General features: G+C 40.3%; 2 protein-coding genes across 3 annotated transcripts in view; both read right to left on the reverse strand.

Annotated features, from left to right (window-relative positions):
• atp9b (ATPase phospholipid transporting 9B) overlaps window positions 1-291 on the reverse strand; it is a 50,714-nt gene extending 50,423 nt beyond the window's left edge. The window contains exon 1 of the mRNA XM_034124809.1: window positions 195-291. Coding sequence (XP_033980700.1) covers window positions 195-274 — 80 coding nt within the window. The 5' untranslated portion in view covers window positions 275-291. The remainder of the gene's footprint in view (window positions 1-194) is intronic.
• Window positions 292-1,328: 1,037 nt separating this feature from the next.
• Window positions 1,329-22,563, reverse strand: sall3b (spalt-like transcription factor 3b). 2 transcript variants are annotated; one of them, XM_034124453.1, is made up of 4 exons: window positions 22,510-22,563; window positions 3,790-6,735; window positions 3,337-3,680; window positions 1,329-2,152 (listed from the first exon to the last, which is right to left on the reverse strand). In XM_034124453.1, the coding sequence occupies exons 1-4, from the start codon at window positions 22,511-22,513 to the stop codon at window positions 1,760-1,762; spliced, it is 3,687 nt and encodes a 1,228-aa protein (XP_033980344.1). In that variant the 5' UTR covers window positions 22,514-22,563; the 3' UTR covers window positions 1,329-1,759. The 2 variants fall into 2 exon arrangements, with proteins under 2 accessions (XP_033980344.1, XP_033980343.1); XM_034124452.1 differs by lacking the exon at window positions 22,510-22,563 and adding an exon at window positions 10,642-11,475.
• Between the last annotated feature and the right edge of the window lie 291 nt (window positions 22,564-22,854).

Consider the following 22,854-nt stretch of genomic DNA (forward strand, 5'->3'; position numbering starts at 1 on the left):
TCACGAAGCAGCTGTCAAAGAAGATAATGCGAGAAGCTGTCAGAAGCAGAGCTAGCACACAAGCTAACAGCTACAACCAGAACACAAACATACACCAGGGAGCTAATGAGGCACAAAACATTTAAACATTTGGGACAAACCGCTGTGTCTTAAGTAGGCAACAGAAGAAAATATGTCAGCTGGCTCCTCCATACCTTGAAAGTCTGGCTGAGTTGTAATACGGGATCCTCCTCGAGTTCTTCCGTAACGGATTTAACGGGATGCTGTCAGCCATCTTGGCTGGGCAGTACACATCCTGACGTCACGTAAAAAAAAACGTTTAGGAGTTATGCTGCGTTCAAATACTATTCAGACATATCGTACATAATGATATATAATGGAGAAGTTCGTTTTAGGTTAGAGAACACAAAGGGTTTCCTTATTTTTCCCAGTTATTCCATTGACGTAGCACAACATAACACTAACCATTGATAACTCAAATAAACAAATAAGTGTTCTTTTAAAAGTTGTTCTAGTTGAATGGAACAATGCGGAGTTTCCAAATTTCAAGAGTCAACGAATGCATCTTTTATTTTCCATTGAAACTAATTTAGAGCCATGATATAGAGCAGATAACCAGCTGATGAAGACCATGAGATACGTTTGAAAGCTCCGCAAAGGCGAATAATAAATGAACATTTGCTTTTTGACTGTTTATTTGCATAGGCCTTTAGTTACAGTAAACCTAATTTGTTATTTTTGGTTTATTTTTTCACTTAAATCCCAGATGATATTCTCGATCATCTAAAAAAAAACACATTTAAATGTGTCCCAGATAAATTATTAAGTAGACAGTGTTTATATCATACGTCTGGAGACAAGATGAAAAGGAAAAACACAACATTTGTTCAAAACTTATTTATGCTTGAAAACGGATTGCACCAAAATAAATTAGCTTATTAAATTGTGATTATTATTATTATTATTATGTATAATTATGACCATCTATTGTGTTCATAGAGTGTAGCTTGAGAAGAGTTCAGTTATGTTGTAGGCCTGCAAAACAGAACAGAAAAGATTAACAAGATGCAGAAACCACATTTAAACAAATAGATTTTGTTTTATAAGTTACGTCTGCTTGATCCTGTTTGTTTGTGGGAAATAAATACTTATCGCTTACATAATGCATAAAGAAAAAGTAATCAAGCTTAATGAAATAAAATGAAAGATCTTAGTTGAAGTTTTTACTACAAAAACTAAGCATGTATTGTTCTAATGTGTACAATAACATTAAGAAAGTGTTTACCAGAGTGAGGCAGTGAATTGAACATACAGACTGTTTGTTCTAGTTTTTATTTGGGTCCAACTGTTGTTTAAGAATAACAATTTCTCACCATAATATTGACAACTCTTAATTGTGGGTATTCATGAGCATGTATTGTGCTTTGCACCAGCTAGCAGCATTGGGCAGCTGTCCGGAGGAGATAACAGACTCTTTGCATTATTGATTTGAACATACAGTATGTTCCCCTTATTCAGCACCGTAGGAATTCTCAGGTACAAGATAAACAACTTTTTAATGTATTGGAACCAAAACAAACATTCACAAATGACGGCAAAGTAAAATAGCAAAATGTGAATACCCAACTATTCTTTGTCAATTGATAAAAAGTTCTTTTTTAAGTCTATATATAATACATACGAACAAACAAGAGGTTTTACAAATATTTTAATGTTCATAATAGATTGCATAAGTATTAAGTCTCCATTCATTGTTTTTTCAATTGATTCCAATTTCTTTGCTGTCATCAATCAGCATAGAAAAATGCCTATTATTCCCCAGGTCCATGCCTGTCTTGGTTAGACTGTTTATTGGACTTCCTGCGGCGCTCACTCTGTCCATGCCTGCAGTCAGAGGGTGCAGCTGAGAGATGCCTCTGTTCTGAATCACTGAGATCTCGTTGTTCTTCGTGGCCAGGCTGTTGGCGATCGCTGTAGCGTATCGGTTCCAAAATCCAGGATCTACGTTCATGGCTCGAGCTGCCAGGTCTTTCTGAAACATCTCTCCAAACTTTGCGGCCTCTCCGCTCAGCAGAGCCATGGGGTTTTCCACCGATAGACGCCGGCCTCTCCTGGCTGGTGCGTTGTTCCACATGTGAGTTCCCATATGAACCTGAAAATGACAGGAAATTAGATTTGATGTATGCTTTTATTTCTCAACAAAAACATGTTACCCATGGGTTGTCGCAGTAAATATCCAGCCCCCTACACCTTAACAGCTGCTGCTTTATTATCTATTACACTATAATACTCATTCTATATATAATAGCCTTTTTGAAATAAAATATGAAAAGGTTTCAGATATCCGTTTTAATTGATTAAATCTGTGTTTACCAAATCTGACGGAAGTGTAGTTCCACTAGAGTGGGTTTTTGAAAGTTGATTCATGCTTAGTCACCCAACAGAAAATTGATCAGCAAGAAAGTAATACTTCATACAAAAATCACTAGGTATTTGTTGGTACAAACTTCTTGAATGTTAAGATTTTATGCTATTCTTTGGAGAATTTGTTTTAGGTTTTGACCTTAGACTTAACAAAACATTTGTAATGCATATTTAAAATGTTGGGACATTTTATGAGAACAATGTATTACTAATTCATGGAGAAATGTATCTGCAACCTAATCATTGAGGAAATAATTGTAAATGCCAGCCCTTTACTGATTTTTCTTTCGAAAGTGACTTGACTCGAATTGTTATAAACATGCTTTTTGGCTTATGGGGAAAAATATACCTTGAAACAATATCATAGGAGACATGTTGCACCTAATTATAATCAGGGCAGTCATAATTCCTACAGAATTTCATGTGGCTTTTTTATTTTGAATTTAAGAAAATGTTTTTCTTACATTAGTTGAAATGCACGCATATGCCTGTGCGAATAAATATGTTGTAATTAAATAAGAATGTGTGCACTTTTATAATAGGGGGAATGATCTGTGTTCAAACAGGGAGTTAAACTGTAATTGAACAGTAACAGTGATTTAAATGTACAAACTGGCTTACTTTTTCTTTTTGTTTTAAACACACATCATGAGTCAATGATTAGTTTCTATAAAATAACAGGGAGGTTATGTTGTTGCCATGTATGCTGCCTTACATACAACAAAAGACCCACTTGTTGTGTAATTACAAAAAAAGTAATTTATAAAATTGATTGATCAGTCACTTGTTTTTTTTCTGTTGTTGTTGAGAACCATTCATCTTATATTTCACAAAAGGCAGATAATTACCTCTAAATATACCAACAGAGCTATCAGCTTGACAGCACAACAGAGAAAAACCTCCTTTATCTACCTTCAGATTGCCTTTCGTGGTGAACGCTCTGCCGCAGATGGAGCAGACAAAGGGTTTCTCTCCGGTGTGTGTGCGCTCGTGGATCTGCAGGGCGCTGGCAGAAGAGAAGTTCTTCCCACAGGCGTTGCAGTTGTGCTGCTTCGGAGTTCGACGGGGAGGCGCGGGGCCGAGCAGGGAGGTCATTCCTGGGCTGCCGACTGAAGCGTAAGCTGGGGGGATGTGGACGCTAAACGGTGGGAGCTGCCTTTCAGACAAATTGTTCGGTTGACTATGACCATTCATCTCGGTTTTTATCAGCCCTGACGATGTGCTGGTAACCAGGGTGGGAATACTTTGACCTGCAGCTGAAATCAAAGTGCAAAGGGGATCAATCATTGAATCATCTTCAAAAGTAAAACACATATTTATCTTTAGTAGTCTGTGAACATTTGAATTTCAACATTGCAAGATTACCTCTTTCTCGGCTCAGTTGGAAGGACATACTATAAGGAGTCTCCTCTTTCACACACAGCTTGCTGGCCGGTATTCCTCGCAGTTCTTGGACCACTGCAGCTGCTGATGCCGAGGTAGGAGAATCAGGTTGCTCTCTCTTTACTGAGGCTGCCAAAGACTCGTGGGATTCTGGCCTGTTGTTGTTCACTGCAGGTGATTTGATCGTCATGCCTTCTGAGTTGCTTTGAATCGGAGATCCCGATACACGAGGCGAACAGGAAGATTCTGAAACATTTGGGCTGTTAAGTCTGCAGTTCTCCACGCCTTTCTCTGCCAAAGACCTTTTAAAATTAAGTTGGCTAATGTCATTAAAACCATTTGTTAGAGATGTTATACCAAAGGAGTGGTTTAGGCTTAAAGTAGAGTCAATCATCCTCATTTGGTTCTCCAGAGCGGCTAAACTTGAAACAATGTTGGACTTAGGCGGTGAATAACATTCATAGATCAAGGGTTTCGATGGATTTACAACTTCCTCCATACTCTCTACTTCCTCGTCTTCTTCCTCATTATCATCCTCCATTGACATATAATCAAGGAGGTCATTGTCATTGCTGCTGAGACTATCAAAATGCCTCTCGTTGAAGGACATATCCATCTCCTGCAGCCCCTCCATGAGCGTGGAGTCTGGAATCTGTCCGACCATGTGCATGCGGATGTGCTGCTGAAGGACAACAGCGTTGGTGAACTTCTTCTGGCAGATGGGACACGAGTGTTGCACCTGGACGGGAGGGTTTTCTCTGTGAACGCCAATGTGAGTCTTCAGGTTGCCTTTGGTGGTGAAAGCCCTGCCACACACTTTACATTTGAAGGGCCTCTCCCCGGTGTGGATGCGGTAGTGCATCTTGAGCGCACTCTGACAGCTGAGGACGCGGTGACAGAGGACACACTGGTTGGGGTCTGTTATCTTCTTGTCGATGTTCTCCACCAGCTGCTGAAGCTTTGAGGTTTCAGACGTGTGCATAGAGTCCAGGAAACCCCCGCTTGGGTATTTCATTTCGTCCGAGTTGTACGATAGAGGTGGGGACTCGGAGAGGGGGGATGCTGAGGTGATGGGTTCAGGCGTGGTGGCCACAGATGGGATCGTAGTGCTCGGTGCTTCTGTTATAGGGTTGCCTCTCAATATCAGGGAGCAGTTCTGGGGCAGGTGTATCCCTTCTGTTTTTAGTATATTGGACACTTCTGTCTCACGCTTCAACTCTGAAACAGGAGAGAAATGAGCCTCACTGCCTCTGTGGTTAGGTGACAAAGATACACATTCACCAAGAGCTGTCTGGAAGGGAGATTTAACAGATGGTGTTACACTTACAGGGTCATTCGAGCCTCCGATACAGGTAATAGCGGAGGGAAGCGGAAGACCCATAGTGGCTGGCAGAGTTGCTACAACAGGTTTGTTCTCCAGCCATGAGGACACGGGCTTTTCCGGGTGGAAGGACATTCCGTAGGGAATCCCAGAATTCGTTGGCACATTGTCTAGATATTCTGGCACAGGGTAGGGGTTCATCTGAACATGAGGATACTTCTCTTTATGCCTCTGGAAGTGCACCTTTAAGTTCCCTTTCGTGGAGAAGCGATTGCCACAGATGTTGCATTTGAAGGGCCGTTCTCCTGTATGGGAGCGCAGGTGGATCTGCAGAGCGCTGTCGCTGCCAAACACTTTGGCACAGAACCTGCATTTATGCTTGAAGAAAGGCTCCTCTGGGTTGGGCTTGGTTTCGTACAAGGGCCCGTTAGGCGGTTTCCCCTTCCCGTGCTTCATGAGGGCTGCGAGAGGGTCAAGTGCATTAGCTGTGGCGGCGATGCTAGCCAAGGGATTGGGGAAAATGACACTGCTATGGGGGCTCTGAGGTAGAAATGGTAGGCTGGAGGGGGAACTGAGGAGGCTGCTCTGTCCCAGGGGGAGCGGGTTGGAGGAGCACAGCGTCTGAGAGCAGCTAATGCCGCTGCTGTGTGAGCCCATGTAAGGAGGCAGCAATGTGGAGATGTTGCTGCTGCAGCTGGTGACAGATGGGGTGGAATTTTCTGAAGACGTTGAGGTACATTTCACATTTCTGAAGGTGGACTGCCCATATAGAGTTTGTGAGGGGAGACTGTGTGACTTCTCAATCACTGAAGACAAAGAAACAGCAGCCTTTCCGTTGAAGGTTGAGGGCATGGCTCCTGATAGAGGCAGGATAGGAGGAGGGATGGTGCCTTGAGAAGGGAAAGGGATAGGGGCCAGAGACAGGGATCTGGAGACTGGCTTTAACGCCGCCTGTGTTGGTTGTCTGTTCATGATGGCTACCTGGCTGCAGATCTGCTCAATAAGCTGCAGCTGGTGGACCTGTTGTTGTTGAAGGGCCAGCAGGTGCTCCAGGATCACAGGGATGGCCCCTGAAGCCTTCCCTCCAGTCCCCATGCTGCTGAGCCCCTGGGAGAACTGAGCCACAGCCACCCTGGTGCTGTGGAGGATCTCCAGCGTCACGTTTGTACTCTGCATGCCATAACTGTCAACAGCTGACATCTTGGGGGTCTCAGCGGAATCTGGAGGCTGAGGGCTGGAGGTTTGTTTGTCGTGCAAGTGATGCTCATGCTCCATGGCTTCATCTCGCTCCAAACCTTCCTCGAAATTGTCCAGGCTATCGTTGTCGTTCACCAGCGTCTCCCCCAGGTCACAGCTGGATTCTGCTGCAGACGAGTCACTAGACGCAACGCTAGGAACCGGAGAGGGTCCAACAGGAGATTCATCAGGAACTGGCACCCTGTCATTGTCCTTCACTATCAGCACCAAGGGATCCTCAGTGCAGACTTTCTGATGTTCACTCAGTTCAGTCCTGGAGAAGAACTCAGCACAGCATCGTTCACAGATGTGTGTTTCCTCTCTGCTGTGGCCTCCATTGGGGTTCTCTCTGTACAGGCCCTCCACCATGCCTGAAACATGAAAAAAACTGATTAAGAATGCATAATGGATCACTTATCGTCCTGATATTTCACTTATCGTCCTGATATTTCACCAGAGGGACACATTTTCCTTTATCAAGCTGTAGTTATTTCCCACATACAGAGCAGTGAGTCCATCTTTCTTAACTTGTGTTGTGGACAAGCTTTGTTCAAAAACCACTGAACCAAAGATCTGTGTCCAAAACTAACAATTAATGTTGATTTTAACATGGGTTTTTATGTAGAAGAAAACCATTTAATGTAGAAGAAAACCTCTCATATTTATATTATTCACCCAAAACAAATGTATTATAAACATACATAACATTGTCATACAGTGTGGAAATGTGTTTTTCTAACAATGAAGCTACCTAGGGAAATTAAATGGGAAACCACATTTTAACAGCAAATATTAGACACTTTCTTTCTCTTTTTATATCTCAAATTAGATGATATGTAATACAAAGTTTTCCTATTTATATATATATTTACAGCAGCATTTGTTTGTGATACCACTTTGAATCTTAGAATTCTACAAGGCCCATAATAAACATCTCTTTAAAGTGTTGACAAAGGTTTTAAACTGGCACCCCCTGTTTGCAGATGTTAATAATCTTCCTCAAAAATCAATAAAGTTCAATGAAGTTATCTGACCTCTCCATTGTGCATTCAGACAGATAATGTAATCTCATACACTATATTGATTTTCCTCTGCATTCATACATTTAAGTATTGTCTCATCTGCACATCAAATGTGCACTTTTGTTCAAAACCTACAATGTGTTAATAGTTGTTAAACCGGATTAAAAACCTAAAACGTGGTTAACTTGGGTAACGTCAGCTGACAATTTAATGTAAATGTAATTTGTGCAAAACATCATAGATTTTAGATGTTCAAGGCAGTTTGAAACATAAGTTAAACATATATTCTGAATGGGCATGGTCAGGACCGGAAAAACTTGAGTGTATTCTTATTCCCAGAAAAACACATTTGGGATTCTTCATCAAAAAGTGTATAATCTCACAGCTTTGATAAACAGCATGTTGTTTCTATAACAGGAACAAAGATCCAAATGATACAGTATGTGCACATTCTTTGATTTTTAAAGGATTTCATTTATTATATATGTCAGTTTGAAAGGGATCTTTTGACATCACAGTTTCCTCCCCTCCTCCGTCAGTAGCTCATAAGTGACGTAGTTTGAGAAAAAGATTTTACATTTTACAATCACTGTTTCATCTGTTCAGGCTTTGCCCCATTAGAGAACAGACAGCATTACCAGATGGAACATTTGGGGAAATCAATAGTAAATTATTTTTACATACACTCCGGCTTCCCTACACGAATTTAAGAATCACAATTAAAAAGCACCAAAGAAAATAGATATGTTATTTCATTGAACTTTTAGCAATAATTTGGATTGCAATGGGAAAATAAAAACAAATGTAATTAATAACAACAAGATGAAACCAAATCATGAATAATGAAATGTAGTGAGTGTGTGTTCTGGGTGTGTGTGACCGACATATGCTGCACTTAAACGCAGTAAATGTGGACAATTTAACGTGCCTGTCTTTGTGTTAAATTGACCATGAATGTGTGTGTGTGTGTGAGCTACCAGACTGTACATGCACGCAGTTTGTGTGAATGTGTGTGTTACTATGCACGTAGTTTGTGTGTATGCGTGTGTGTTATCACTCTGTCTCACCACCTGAGAGAATGAGTATCAGTGTGTTCAAGCTATAACCCCGAATGGGACATCTGTTGTATTCACAATTATAGCAGAACACTCAACAGATCCTCATGCAAACACACTGATAAATGTCTGTATTAACTAGCAATAGGTTTTTAATTAAATGACAGGCTTAAGCTTCTAACTGTGTCACATCGGTGTCATCAAAATTGATTTAAAAAAAAGAAATGTGGTGTAAAAAAGAAGAGTGTGACCACAGTTGAGGGTTAAATGTATTTGAAAGTGAAGAGGTAAATAATCAGAGTGACTGGCTCTCCATGTGGGTGGTCTGAAGATCACCAAGGCGATTCAGCAAACACAGGAGCGAAAACACTTTCCCTGTGGATTTTGGGAATTGTTTCTCTTCCAGGAAAAACAAAGAAAAGATCAGTTTTGATTTAGATTCCAAATATAATAACACTGATAGACCTGTCTTTTTTAAATGTCACCGATCGCTCAATCCATTATGTTAGGAGCAGAAAACAGATTTATGAGTGTTTCTCGCTGTGTGGTTTGGCCAGGAAAAAGGGTCTGCAGCAGCAAAGCAAACAGAGTGGGGCCAGCGCAGAGCCTCTTGCCTCTGAGTGACCCGCGGCTGCAGAGGTCACCGCTTCACATGTACTAATTGTATTATGATGCAGACGTGGAGCACTTGCCCCTCGCAGGGTGAGGCTGACAAAGGTTAAATCAGCAGGCTTAATCAAAGCCCCTCTCCGAGTGACCGAGCCCCCCCGCCTGGCTGCAGGGCTGTGGGGGGGCCTCGAACACACTTGACACCTTCTCACACACACCAATAATAATTAATAAATCACTGACTGACATGAGACAAGAACTGAGGGGAGGATGATTTGAATTAATGCGCAGGCCTTTTGCTTTTCAGATGTATGACTTAAATGTTGAATAAAGTTGACAGGGATAGAAATAAATACTTTAATCAATTGAATCATATTAGATTATATTAATTCAGATTCATTTATGAACTGTCAGCTACACCCAAGCATGTTGCAAACCAATTTTGTCATTGCACAATATTTAGAGAGCGAAGGCCAAATTAATTTTTTTATTCAGTCATTTTTTTGGATAACCTCTTGTCCAATACATTAAAGGTTTATGTATGTTATAATATCAGTGCTGATACGTACAAATAACATCCAGCTTTCCTACAGATATGATCAAATGTAATTTTTTATTTTAATATTAAATCATTAAAAATGGTTAGTGTTCCACACCATGGGCTGGCAATAGGATGAAGTGGTATCTCATTACAAAGTGTACAGGGCTGATCATTTTCAAACTAGATTGTTTATATATATGATATAATGGATGTTGAGATTCATTCAATATTGTGAAGTTTCTAGGTAATTTGTGGTGAAAATATTGATATTTTTTAAAGTAAGAATATCAGTTAAACCCAGGGGTCCTGCATGCATGTAAAATACACTTTTATTATCATAAAAGTAATATCATTGAGGCCACAATTTCATTTTAGTTTATTTTCTTATGACGTATAAGATTACTGTTTCTCATTGCACAGTTTTAATAGTTGTCAAGAAGGCCTCGAACACAAATCAAAATAACCTACAAAAACGTATTTCAGCTTTAGTTATATTAATGCTTTTATTGTTGGTGGATTACACAACGGTTAAAGTTACATTAAATAACATGTGAAAATAGTTGAATTCATGAGAGGTTTGATCGTTTTGTAGCCTACCGTTTTCAGAATAACGTTACTTTGATTACTTTACTGTGTCCACATATCCAATAAATAAATACATGTAGAACCGTTTTTTGTTAAAACACTAAAAAACAATTGAACTATCCAACATTTAATTCCATTCTTGTGACAGATTCATAAACTTTTTAGACATTTATTTTTTAATCTAGTAGACTTCAGACATTCAAAGTGTGAAAACTAATTTATGCTCAAATTGTAAAAAAATTAAAAAATAAAACTCTGTGAACCAATTTAAACCACTCAATTTAGTTTGCAAAATACAGTTCCTCCAACATTTTAGATATTAAAATGGTCTGGGCCACAATCATTCTTAATCTTAAACCTTTTCTTTGCAATAAAAGTCTTTAAATTAAGCTCTACTCATAGTTGTTGTTTTTTATCCCATTAGCTGCAGTAAACACAGTAAAAGTGGTTTTTAAACACACGTACCGGTATGGCAGAGCGGTGCGCTCCTCGCCTCTCCCTCCGCCTGGAGCTGCTGCGGCTTGGCTTGCTTGCGGCGGGACATGTTGAGCTCTCTCTGCGCCTCTCTGCCTCCTCACCCCGGCTCATCTACGAGCAGCGAGTGGGACCCTTCAGCCGGAGCGGGGCCGCTGGAATTAACGAAGTGTTCCTGCTGCTGCTGATGCCCGTGTGCAGATTGCGCATGTCAGTGTGATGGTGATGGAGGAAGGATAGCGCTTTTACGACTCCTGCTGCCCTTCGGCGGGTGATTGGCTGCAGTCCAGCCAACTCACGCAAGATATGGAAATGAGGGATGGGGTTAAATAATAATTAGTTCACTTCCTGTCCGGTGATGCTTTTACGCACAACTCTCCGAGGAACTCCAACATGGTTTAGTCCGACGTGTGAGTGGCTCGTGCGATGTGTAGCAGACCTGGGTTTAACTTTGTGGTCAAATGCTGCATCCTGGTGTCCGTTTGGGATTAAGAGTGCCTTTCTTTGGGAGCTTTTTGACGAGTTTGCGTCAAAAGAGCCGCTCCAGTTTAAGTTGACTTTTCTGATGGATGGATGTCGCCTCAAGAGCAGTTATCCTTCCACAGGAGGAGAGGCTGTGTCCAAAAACTGCGTAAAGTCCAGAAGAAAATCCTTAAAAAAAAGTAGTTAGAGCCCAAACAATGTGAAATAAAGTCAAATTGTGCGCAGACACCTCGCTCAGATCGCAGATAGGTCCGGTCTCCAGCCGGTGTGTTTCGGAAGTGAGGCTCCCTGGTTTGTCCGAGGCACCGGCGCTCCTTGGTGCCTCCGCCTCCGGTCCATCATTAGAAGCCCCTCAGCCGTCTGCGATAGGCTGCTGCCAGGATACCGCAGGAGCTGCTGGAGCCCGTGCTTCATTTGTTACGACCTCCCACAATTTGGCGCCATAAAAGAGCGAAAAATGTCTCCAAGTTGGAAAATAAGTCTTCCTTCAGAGGTGGAAAAAGTACTTAGGTGTTGTACTTAAGTAAAAGTTGAAGTAGGCCTACCAGAGTGTAGGAATACTGTGTTGTAAGTAAAAGTCCTTCAATCAAAATGTTACTCCAGTACAAATGTATTGGCATCAAAACATACTTAAAGTATCAAAAGTAAAAGTATTCATTGTGCAGATTGGTCCATTTCAGAATAATATATACAGTATGATATGTTTTATACTGATTGATCATTAAAGTGTTCTCGGGTGCAGCTAGTTTGAATGACTTTGTATACTGCAGGGTAGCTTGTGAATTTACTCCAGGTGGAACTAAAGTCTGATTTAACACTTGATTATATTTCACATCATCAATCCAGATCTGTGAAGTTACTAAAGGTACAAAATAAATGTAGTGGTAAAGTACAAGTACCTCAAAATTGTACTTGACTAAATATAAATAGTTACTTACAGTTACTCAGCAGTGGTGGAAGAAGTATTCAGATGTACCAATACATTATTGTCAAATAAAAGTCCTTACTTAAGAAAAAGTACAAAAGTATTATCAACAAAATGTAAATGTAAAAGTACTCATACAGAAAATTGCCCTAATGTGTGAACATAATTATATTTACATATGTGACATGGCCAGATAATACTGTGCATCAAATAGCATTTTACTGTATAGACAAACAAAGGTCTGATTTACTTTTTGTAAAATATTTAAATCATTTGACTCTTTTGTGACTTAAAGAGTGAGTCCACTTACATTTTTAAAGAGAAATGGAAATACTCAAGTTAAGTACAAGTACCTCAAAATTGTACTTAAGGACAGTACTTTAGTATTTATTTCCCACCTCTGATTATCAGAGATGTGAGGAGGGTAAACCAATATCAGTTTGGAAATAAAAAAATAAAAATAGAACCTCTAGTCTTCAATTGTTTAAGGTTTGGTGGTTGGTTTACATTTGATTAGCACATAGTAGCTAAAGATCACAGTGAATTAGAGCCAAATATCAGAGTATGAATACAATCAGTTTGATCCTCCTCTTCCACACTGTAGCTATTTCAAAGCTTGAAGCACACTAAAGCTGTAATCCCCTTCCACCATGGCATTGTCCCACAACTTGTAATTATGTGGTATTAAAAGATGCAGCTGGGGGAGGACAGAATCAGCTGTTGATAATTGCAAGTACGACACAACAGCCCGGTATTGATCGGCATGTCTCCTATTCCCCTGCTATGGAGAGATAAGGAGACCCCGCTCCTGCCGGAATATCATTTCTTCTGACCTATCAGGTTTCTACAGACTTATGATGAATAGCCAGAGTGGCCGAAGAGGGCTTATCTGGGAAACTCAACCCTCCTTGATTCGATATCGATTCCTTGTAACCAGCGGTGGCACACAAAATCAGACTAGCTACTACTTGACCATGATCTCTTCCAGATTCTAACTTGGCCAGACTGACGCAGACTGCACTCACACTGAAGCACCACTCGAGGGGAATTATTGTGTACATCTGTGAGAGGAACATGTATCAATTTGTTCATTGTTTGGTATGATGAGCATACGAGATGTGTTCACAATGCCAAGTTCAATTAATTAGGTGATAAATGAGTCATGTTTTCAGTTTGGGTGTTGCAGGAAGTGAATGAATACTTACAATTAAACAGAATACAGACATCATACTAGAACAAATTATGAATGGGTTATTTCACAGTTACCTGAAAAACATGTAACAAACACTGTGAAGATTAAACTGTTGAACTGTAGTCAACGTGCCAGAGAACTGTTGGTATACCCCCCCGTTTATAATGAGGAAGCAGTTACATGATATTACGATATAAGAGGGTCATAAAGAGACATTTATGGAAATACTGACATCATGAATCCTTTTTAAGGATATGCTTTTTTTTATTTGGGTGTTTTTGTTCTTTTCTGTTTGTTTCTTTTCTATTGTTTTGTTGGGCAAATGACTAACTAATAGGCAATTTGAAAAAATGATTAAATGTCCCAGTTTTAGGTTTATGCATACTGGATATTATACGATGTACATGTCTTGTATAACTTGACTAACTTAACATTGATGTTACTTGTGAACTACCTCCCCATATTAAATGAATGCCATGGGATCTAAAATAATAAAGCAGAGGCCCTACATTTTAAAATATAACTTAGTCAGGGAACATATTTCTGGAAAACTATATTTCCACGAAAAACTTAAATTTGCTTCAGAACAAGCAAATAATATAAATCTTATTTATTTTGTTTAAATTACTTACTCTAACTAATGGCCACTGAGACGGACAGCCAGCAGCTAAATGCAAAGCTCTGCAGAGATATGTCAAGCTAAAAGACACCACAAGAGTCCAGGGGAAGACGTTGAGACTTCTACATCTCCATACTGAGGTGAAATTATTTCCATGTCAAGTGTACTGGCCTATAAGGGAAGTTTGGGCACATTTCTTTAAATAAAAAAAAGTAATTCCAGCTCTTTAGACGTGCTGACCTATTGGTGGATCATGATATACTCTACATTGCAGCCAAACATTTTATCAAACCCAAACATTTGATTTCAAATTCTGTTGGAGATCCGAAAGTTTCCAAAGTTAATAAATATGTGAAGTTGAATTGAGAGGAAACGTATAAAAAGGATGTATAAGACATCTAGAATATTTCCTTTATCTGAGACAGTAAATATGCAAATGATCAGACAGGGTGTGATTAAATTGTTTTTTTAGTAGTCCTGAGACCTTAACAACAAAATAAGCATTTGTCATTGCCTTCCATTCAAAACCCCTGTGAGCGTTTTCTGATCTGGCATCTCTTTTAAAAGGACGGAAGTCTTTGTAAGTGCCTTCCAAACAGACATTATGTGCACAACCACAATAGAGACATTGGTTGAGTGGGCAGTTGGCAGTTTTTATTTTTTGGTAAGACATCTTTGTGACATCACCAAGAGTCATTATGTTTTGCCCTGAGCCAACAAAAAGTCACTAGAATTTATGTTCATATTGGAAAAATCTGCAGCAAGTGCCAGTGCCAATACAGTGATGAAGCATGTAATGATCTCAGTGTACCCACATTCCCTTTACCTACTGTGCAGATACATTATTTTTTCCAAGATCGAGCTTGATTCAGGCCTTTGTAAAGTAATCCAATATCATGGTAATTTCTAGCAACATAAATAATACAATTGCATTCACCTCCATTGAAATCAGATGGTGGGCCAAATAAAAAAATTAATAATATGGCTGCGGTCACCAATGATTTGTCAAAAAACATGATTTTCTTTTTAAATGGGCTGCATTTATACATCACTTTTAAGTCTTTGCAACCCCTTAATAAGCATTCACCCATTCATACAGATGCAGATACTGTATAAGGTGCCCCCTGCTCAGGGACACTAACATTTACACACACTCCTAAACTGTTGGCCACGCCATCAGGAGAAATCTGGGGTTAAGTTCTTTCTTTTTAAAGATAGCTGCAGATTTTATTGCTCCACCTCTCACTACTCTTTTTAACCTCTCCCTCAGCACAAACACAATTCCTAAAGTATGGAAGTCAGCTTATGTCCTGCCACTACTAAAAGGAGGGGAGGCATCTGTTTTAAATAACTATAGGCCAATCTCGAAATTGTCAGTTCTGGCTAAGGTTCTTGAACGCCTAGTGAGTGAACAGGTAAAGGAGTTTTTATGTAACAATGACATTCTGTCTAAACATCAGTCAGGCTTCAGAAAGCAACATAGCACCATCACTGCCACAATGAAAGTGGTGAATGACATTACAAGTATTTTGGATAAAAAGCAGAGTTGTGCAGTTCTATTTATTGACCTTTCCAAAGCGTTTGACACAGTCGATCATCACATCTTAAAGCAGAGGCTACTCAGTATTGGCTTATCCAGCCATGCAGTGGGGTGGTTTGTGAACTACCTCTCTGAAAGGTCCCAATGTGTTCACTTTGATGGGCTGTCTTCTGAGTGGTTGAACATTGCTAATGGTGTTCCTCAAGGTTCTGTTTTAGGTCCACTTTTATTCTCCATCTACATCAATAGTTTAGGTGAAAATGTGGATGAAGCTACTTTGCATTTTTATGCGGATGACACCGTGATGTACTGTGCAGGTCCCTCCATTAAGGAGGCGGTTGTTAAATTACAGGCTGTTTTTAACATTATTCAGACTCAGCTCTCTGAACTAAAGCTTCTTTTAAATGTTGAGAAAACCAAAGTAATGCTCTTTTCTAAAGCTAAAAAGACTCCAGAGACTGTTTTGGATATTGTGACTATGCAAGGACAAGTACTCCAAGTGGTTAGCTATTATAAATACCTTGGTATCTGGCTTGATGATTGTCTTACTTTTAAACTTCAGGTCACTAATCTGCTTAAAAAGCTGAGGGTTAGACTAGGTTTCTTTTTCAGAAACAAGTCCTGTTTCTCTTTTGAAGCCAGGAAAAGGCTAGTTACTGTGACCTTTTTACCTGTGCTAGACTATGGTGATTTGTTGTATATGAATGCACCTGCCCATTGCCTGGAAAGGTTAGATGCCGCCTATCACAGTGCTCTGAGATTTGTTACTAACTGTAAAGTACTTACTCATCACTGTACCCTGTATGCCAAGGCAGGTCTGCCTTCACTTACTGGTCGGAGGCTCAGTCATTGGTACATGTTCATCTACAAAGCCATGCTGGGTAAACTACCTTCTTATATCTGCTCTTTGATCTCACGGACAGTGGCAAGTAGCTATTGCCTGAGATCACAGGATGTGTTTTTATTACATGTGCCAAGTGCTAGGACTGTTTTAGGTACTAAAGCTTTTATGTGCGCTGCTCCTCTGGCTTGGAACACCATGCAAAAAATATTGAAACTGAGCATTTTGATTCCCTTGCATCATTTTAAAGCACGGCTGGATGAAATGTTATTGGATACCTGTAAATGTAAATAGGTTGCTAATGTATACCCCTGTAATTATGTTGTGATGTCCTTTTGTTTTCTGTTTGTTTTTATATGTGTAACTAAATGTGCCGCAGGTCTCCCTTGTAAAAGAGATCGTTGATCTCAATGGGATTTTTTAACCTGGATAAATAAAGGCTACAAACAAACAAACAAACAAGTATCTTGACCAAGGACAGTTCGACATGTTGACTCCACGGGCTGGGGATCAAACCAACAACCCCCCGATTGGTGGACGACCATTCTACTTAGAAAACAGCTGCCCTTAAGATGTGGCTGAACTGACCCTTTAAAGTATGCTTGGGGAATTATGTCAAGTCCCAAAATAAGGAGTATCCAACAGTCAAAGGGGTTAGAGCCACAGGCTGCAGCCTCAGTTAGTAGCGACTGTGGAGCCATCGACTTCATTTGATTTACTTTCCCATGAAACCAACTGGATCATAACAATTTTTAAGTTAACAATATTTCTCCTCTGGGGGGCTTCAGGGTGGCATTCTGTTTAGCCCTCCACCACCGGGACCCTGCTACATAATAGATCTAAAAGAATTACACTCACTCAGGCTTTGTTTCCTCATATAATCACACAAAAGGATTTTTCTTGAAAATGATCATAAATCACAGGCCGGATCAATACGCCGGGCCCAGCCTGCACTAGCCTGATAACACAATCAATACAGGGTATTTGGATTTTAATTAATACATGACGGCGCCTCAGCCCTGAAACGGTGAAATACGGCCTCAACTCCCTCTGAAATACGTCCTGCAGAGCATCACATGCGGCCCTGATATCTGCTACAACTCATCAGATGTCGATGTGATCTGGTACCTGAGGAGCAGAGGGAGCTGAGAGCAGAGCGGATGAGGGAACACATATATTTGTACAAGAAGCAGGTGAAACAACAATGAGACGGAGACAGTTCAGCCAGCAGCTCTTAGGCTCTATGATGTTTCAAATGTGTTACGATGAGACTTTGAGGCATCATCTTAATATCGTTGATGCAGACTTATTTAAATGCATTTTACATTTAGACATAGCTCAATTCAGTAATTAAACTGAGGACATTTGGATGTAACTGGGGTATATTGCGCTTATCAGTAGTGTTTTAGCATGCTAACATTTGCTATTTGTAACGTCAAAGGAAGTACAGCTAAGCTTGACCAAGCACCAAATTGGCGATCTATCAAATAGTTGTCAAGATATTGCACCAAAACCCTCCTGGTAGTTAACATGTCAATGGATCACAAGGCCAAACAGATTCATCCTCTTGGGAAATGAATGTCTTCACCAAATGTCATTGTGATCCTTGCAAAAGTTGTTGAGATATTTCACAAAAAAACACAAATGTCAAGCTCCTGATGGCACAGAGAATAACCAAAGTTAGACTTATTCATCCTCTGGTGATCATGAATGTCTCGTTGACACAATTCACTAAATAAAATGTCAATTCGTCTTGGTTCTAGAGAAACATTTAGAAGATCAGCAAAGTCACTTGGATTCATCCTAGGGATTTCATGGCAATATATCCAAAAGGTAAGATATTTCAATAAAAAATCACTTAAATTGAGACAGGTCACTGAAATCCAAAAATGTCAACCTGCTTGTGGTAATACAGTGAAAATCAAAGGATCAGCAAAGTGATAAGGATTCACCCTCTGGTGATCATGAATGTGTTTGCCAAATGTCATTAGGATTACTCCAAAAGTTGTCGAGATATATAAAAAAAAAAACATTAATGTCAACCTTGTGATGGCGCTAGATGAAGAGTCAATGGATCACAAAAATCAGGCTAATTCATCATCTGGTGACCATGAATGTCTTTACAAATATGCATGGCCTCTATCCAATAGTTGTCGAGACAGTTCACTTAAAGGGGACCTATCATGCAAAATGCACTTTTGTACGTCTTTTATACATGAATATGTGCCCCCGGTGTTCCAGGGAACTCACCAAGTGTCAGAAAACACAACCCTCTCTATTTTACTCCATACCCAAATCTCTAAAAAAGGGGCTGCAACGGATCTGATAAAAACTGATCCAGATTTGAACACTTCTATGACGTCACAGAAGTGGCGCTACGGCTATTGGGCCAACTCTCCACCTATCAGGGGAATGTGGGGTTGGGCCACGGCCGGCCATTGCCGCTCGAAAGCGGTGGAGACGCTGTAGTACATATGCCAGGCCTGTAAGTGGCGCTGTAGTCTGCCACAAAAGCAGCGAAGAAGACTTCCCGCCCATAGTTACCATGGTTACCCTTCTGTTTATTCTCCGCTGTGGCTTTTTTTCTCCCTCCCAGAGGCAAGCGTTTGCTCCCGCTGCTTTAATTCAATGCAATCCCTCCCCGTCGAGGCAAGCACTGTAATTCTCTCCGGTTAGTCCACCAGCAGATGACAAACACCCACCTCTCCGCCTCTTCCAAGGAACGAGGGGACCGTGCGGCAGAGTTTCAGTTTCAGTTTCTTTCGCCGGTCAAGATGTCCGTTAAAGTTTAAATCTTCCGGACAAAATTAGAAAAGTGCCGGTCAAAGGTCTTCTTTGTTATTTATTGAGCTTTAAAACAAATGAATAACGACTGTATATAATAAAACACGGAGGACGGAGATCTCTTTTTCTCCCCCCTCTTCTGACAGCCCAGCAGCTGATCAGAGCACGGCTCACCTCTCCTGCAGGGGGGCGTGGTCAGCAGAATCAGACCCGTAGACAGCAAACAGCACATAGAGCGAAATGAGGCATGGCTAAAATGCATGATCTGTTTGGTATTTTGAAAACAGAAACGTATAAATATACCTTATATAGGTATGGCCCTACAATATATCATTTAAATATAGCATGATAGGTCCACTTTAAAACAAATTAATTTGCTTTTGCTTCTAGAGAAATATTAAGAAGATCCGCAAAGAAATGTTGGATTCATCCTCTGGGGATTGTGAATGTCTGCACTAGTTTTTATGGTGATCCATTCAAAAGTTGTTAATGATATTTCACAAAAAAACACAAAAGTCCACCTTGGGATGGCGCTACATGAGGAGTCAGAGGATCACCAATGTCACACTTATTCATTCTCTGGGGATCACCAATGTCTTAATGCATGTTCATGGGGATCTTTTCAATAGTTGAGACAAACAAAAGAAAATGTCAACTTGCTTTTGCTTCCATATAGGAACATTATGAAGATCAGCAAAGTCACTATGATACAACCTCTGGGGATCGTGAGCGCTGCACCTAATTTAATTGCAATCTATTCAAAATGTGTTACGTAATTTCACTTAATTCACAAATGTAAACATCATGGTAGCGCTAAATGGCCAGAGGATCAGCTGAGTGTTTAGGATTCATCCTCTGAAGACAATGCATGTCGGCACAACATTTCATGGCAATCCATCCAATAGAAGCCGAGATATTTCAGTCTGTACCAGAGTGTTGGACTGGCCGTCTGACACAGCCATCCCTAGAGCCACGCTGCTAACACGGCTAAAAACAAAAGACTGATCACTGCAGTCCATCCTCACGTCCCTCCGGAGAGACCGGCAATTGTCAAAGCTGATATGGAGGCTCAGACAGGCTCCCTGGCAATATCCAAAACCTTCACTCAGCAGTTATTGCAGCTGAATGGGAGCAGGTCCTTCATCCCAAAACACAAAGCAGACGGGGAATAGACCAAAAAGAGATCAGAAGTGAACAAAGCGGGATTGAACAGAGAGCAGAGAGTGATAGACAGCACAGAGACAGGGCTGTTAGGTTATGTAGACCGAGGGCCGAGGGCCGGGGAATTTCTGATCGCTTTAATTCACTACAACCAACTTCGCTCTGCTCTCTCCCCCTCTCTGCTTTTATCTAACACTGTGTTTCTGTATTGATTTTTTTTTCTTTATCTTCAAGGCTGGATAAGAGGACAGAGAACTACGGGAGTGAGAGTGAATGGAGAACTTTCCTGAAGATTGCTGCTATTCTCCGACTTATTGCCTCCTGTCCTTCACGGTTTCACATGACGTCCCGAGTGTCAGGATCGCCTTCAAGCTGGAAATGAAGAAACTGATGATACCAGCGGACTGGGATCAAAAAGGAGGGAATTGGATGAGGTAGTAAAAAAACACAGAAAGTTAAATAAAAGCGGGGGATAATATCACCTCGGTTTATTTATTTGTTGGAGCACAGGCAAGAAAAAGAAGATTTGCTTTAGGGAACTTTTTGTTGGTCGAGGACACTTGTGAAGGTGTTATGAGACTCTTTCCGTTAGGGACGCAGATAAAACACCTCCTCAGCTGCTGTTTTCTTATAAAAGCTTCATAATGATGTGTTGTGACTTTGTTGACTTGCGGACGTACATGACAACAAACCTAACGGCGAAAAAAGCTGCACATTTCAGGAAAAAAGGAAGTTAATGCCTCTCACAAACTTGCGCGGCAATTACAACAATGGCTGCAGTAAAACAGTAGTTAATTACCACCTTTGAGCAAGAAACATGTGAGGCTGGTAGAGGAAAACTAGAGGAAAACGACAGTATCTTGGAGTTGCTTTCTTTACATGAAATACACCAGAGTTGAAAGTGTCAATTTTCAAATGATGAGAAACTTTTCAGCCATGTTAAAACAAAGAGGAGATACACATGAATATATCAGCATGGTGCTTCTTTCTTAGTCCAGAAACAATTAGACAGCACAATCGTTTCGCATGAGAATAGATGGTTCTAGATCAAAGTGAAAGTAAGAAGTCTTTTCAGAGCCGACTAACAAAGCAGACTGCCTGCAGGTAGCCCTTTGTTTCAACTCCAGCATTAACAGAATCAGCATTTCATACCAACTCTGACAAATAATGTAGTTGGCAATCCGTTAATCTGGGAAACCAGGGTTTGGTATTCAATGTAGGAATCCACAAACATTTTATTGTGGTTATGTAACTTTAAAGTGACTTGCAGCAAACATTAGTGGTGATAGTAAATGAGTAAATCCACTCAAAAGTACCATTTTGAGATACTTGTTCTTCACTGAAGTATAACGTTTTTAAATGAAATGAAATCAAGATATCTAAATGCTAACATGTGTAAAATGTACGAAAGGTCTCTTTTCACCAAGTCCGCTTATAAGAAACATGTAAGTAAAATGAAAAGGTGCTATACTTTATTTACATTATCACACAGACACCGGTCAAGAGAGAATCAAACAGCTAAAGGATTTTGCATTGGAAACTAAAAAATATGTTGATATACCCCAAAACAACAGGAAAACCAGAAATACAAATTAAATATTACATTTAACTCAACTTTTAAAATTAAGATTTATAATTTCATTTAAAATTCGTTTTAAAATTACATAGAAAATTACATTTGTTACATTATTTTTGTAATACTTTAAATTGTATATTATTAGCTTTTTCTTTAACTTTCTACCTTTTCTAATTCATTTCAGATGTTAAAGTTGTCCAAAGTGTATACATTGCCAAAGATAACCTCCTCCATCAGCTAGATGTTCCTCACAACCTTTCCTTTTAATTTCAATACGCTTTACTTATAATATTTGAACCTTAGTAAATTCTCGCCGACACGCTAACTTGCCGTGGAATACCGTTACACATAGTATTGTTAATATGTGAATACGTGTTCCACCACTGGCCCATCACACAGTGAGGCAGTGAGAGGAGCCTGCAGGCCTCTCTGTTACAGCAACACATGTGAAGATGTTGGAGCCTCCTGGTCCAGCGTGGCTCAGTGGAAGACAGACAGAGGACAGAATAATGATTGTAAACTCATCCTGAAACTCACCAGGAGAAACAGTGTCCTCATAACTCAGAGCAGAAGGCCAATAGCTGCTGGTTACTACAACAGGTTGTCCTGCCACATCATCAGAGCACAGAAAGTAAAACCATGTTGTCTACTTGATAGCAGACTTAAGGAATGGGAATTCCCAGATAAGATAAACATCTTTCAGCTTTGTGAGAACATGAACGATGAGGACGAGCTTACTCATGTCTGTGTGAAGTTGCAGATCCTCGTGAAAAGTAAAAGCTGTCAAACAAATAAAGGTGTCGTCCCCCAGCCAGTAAAACAGCAAAGCTCCGCCACCGTCTACACACAATGAAAAGGAGGCGAGAGGGGAAAAAGAAACTAAAAAAGGGCCCAGACTGATTTTTATGTGAATGTTGACTAAGAATGGTCTCCATCTGTGTAAACCCACTCAAACAGTGACTTCCTGTGAGTAACCGTCTGAAGCCTGGAGCAAGTCACTGATATTTATCATGCAAGATGGCACACATTCCCAGAGTTTCACTGCACTCACACTCAGGCCTGGGAGAGGCTACTTCGAAATCA

Source organism: Trematomus bernacchii, unplaced genomic scaffold (genome assembly GCF_902827165.1).
Source record: "Trematomus bernacchii unplaced genomic scaffold, fTreBer1.1, whole genome shotgun sequence".
In the NCBI taxonomy this organism is placed as follows: domain Eukaryota; kingdom Metazoa; phylum Chordata; class Actinopteri; order Perciformes; family Nototheniidae; genus Trematomus; species Trematomus bernacchii.

What these genes read in the sequence shown, in the direction of transcription:
- sall3b (XM_034124452.1), bottom strand. Translation starts at nt 10,720, where the DNA reads ATGTCCCGCCGCAAGCAAGCCAAGCCGCAGCAGCTCCAGGCGGAGGGA. An exon ending in CCAACTGAGCCGAGAAAGAG is followed by an intron (nt 3,681 to 3,789) that starts GTAATCTTGCAA and finishes CTTTGATTTCAG; the next exon opens with CTGCAGGTCAAAGTATTCCC. An exon ending in CCACGAAAGGCAATCTGAAG is followed by an intron (nt 2,153 to 3,336) that starts GTAGATAAAGGA and finishes TGTCATTTTCAG; the next exon opens with GTTCATATGGGAACTCACAT.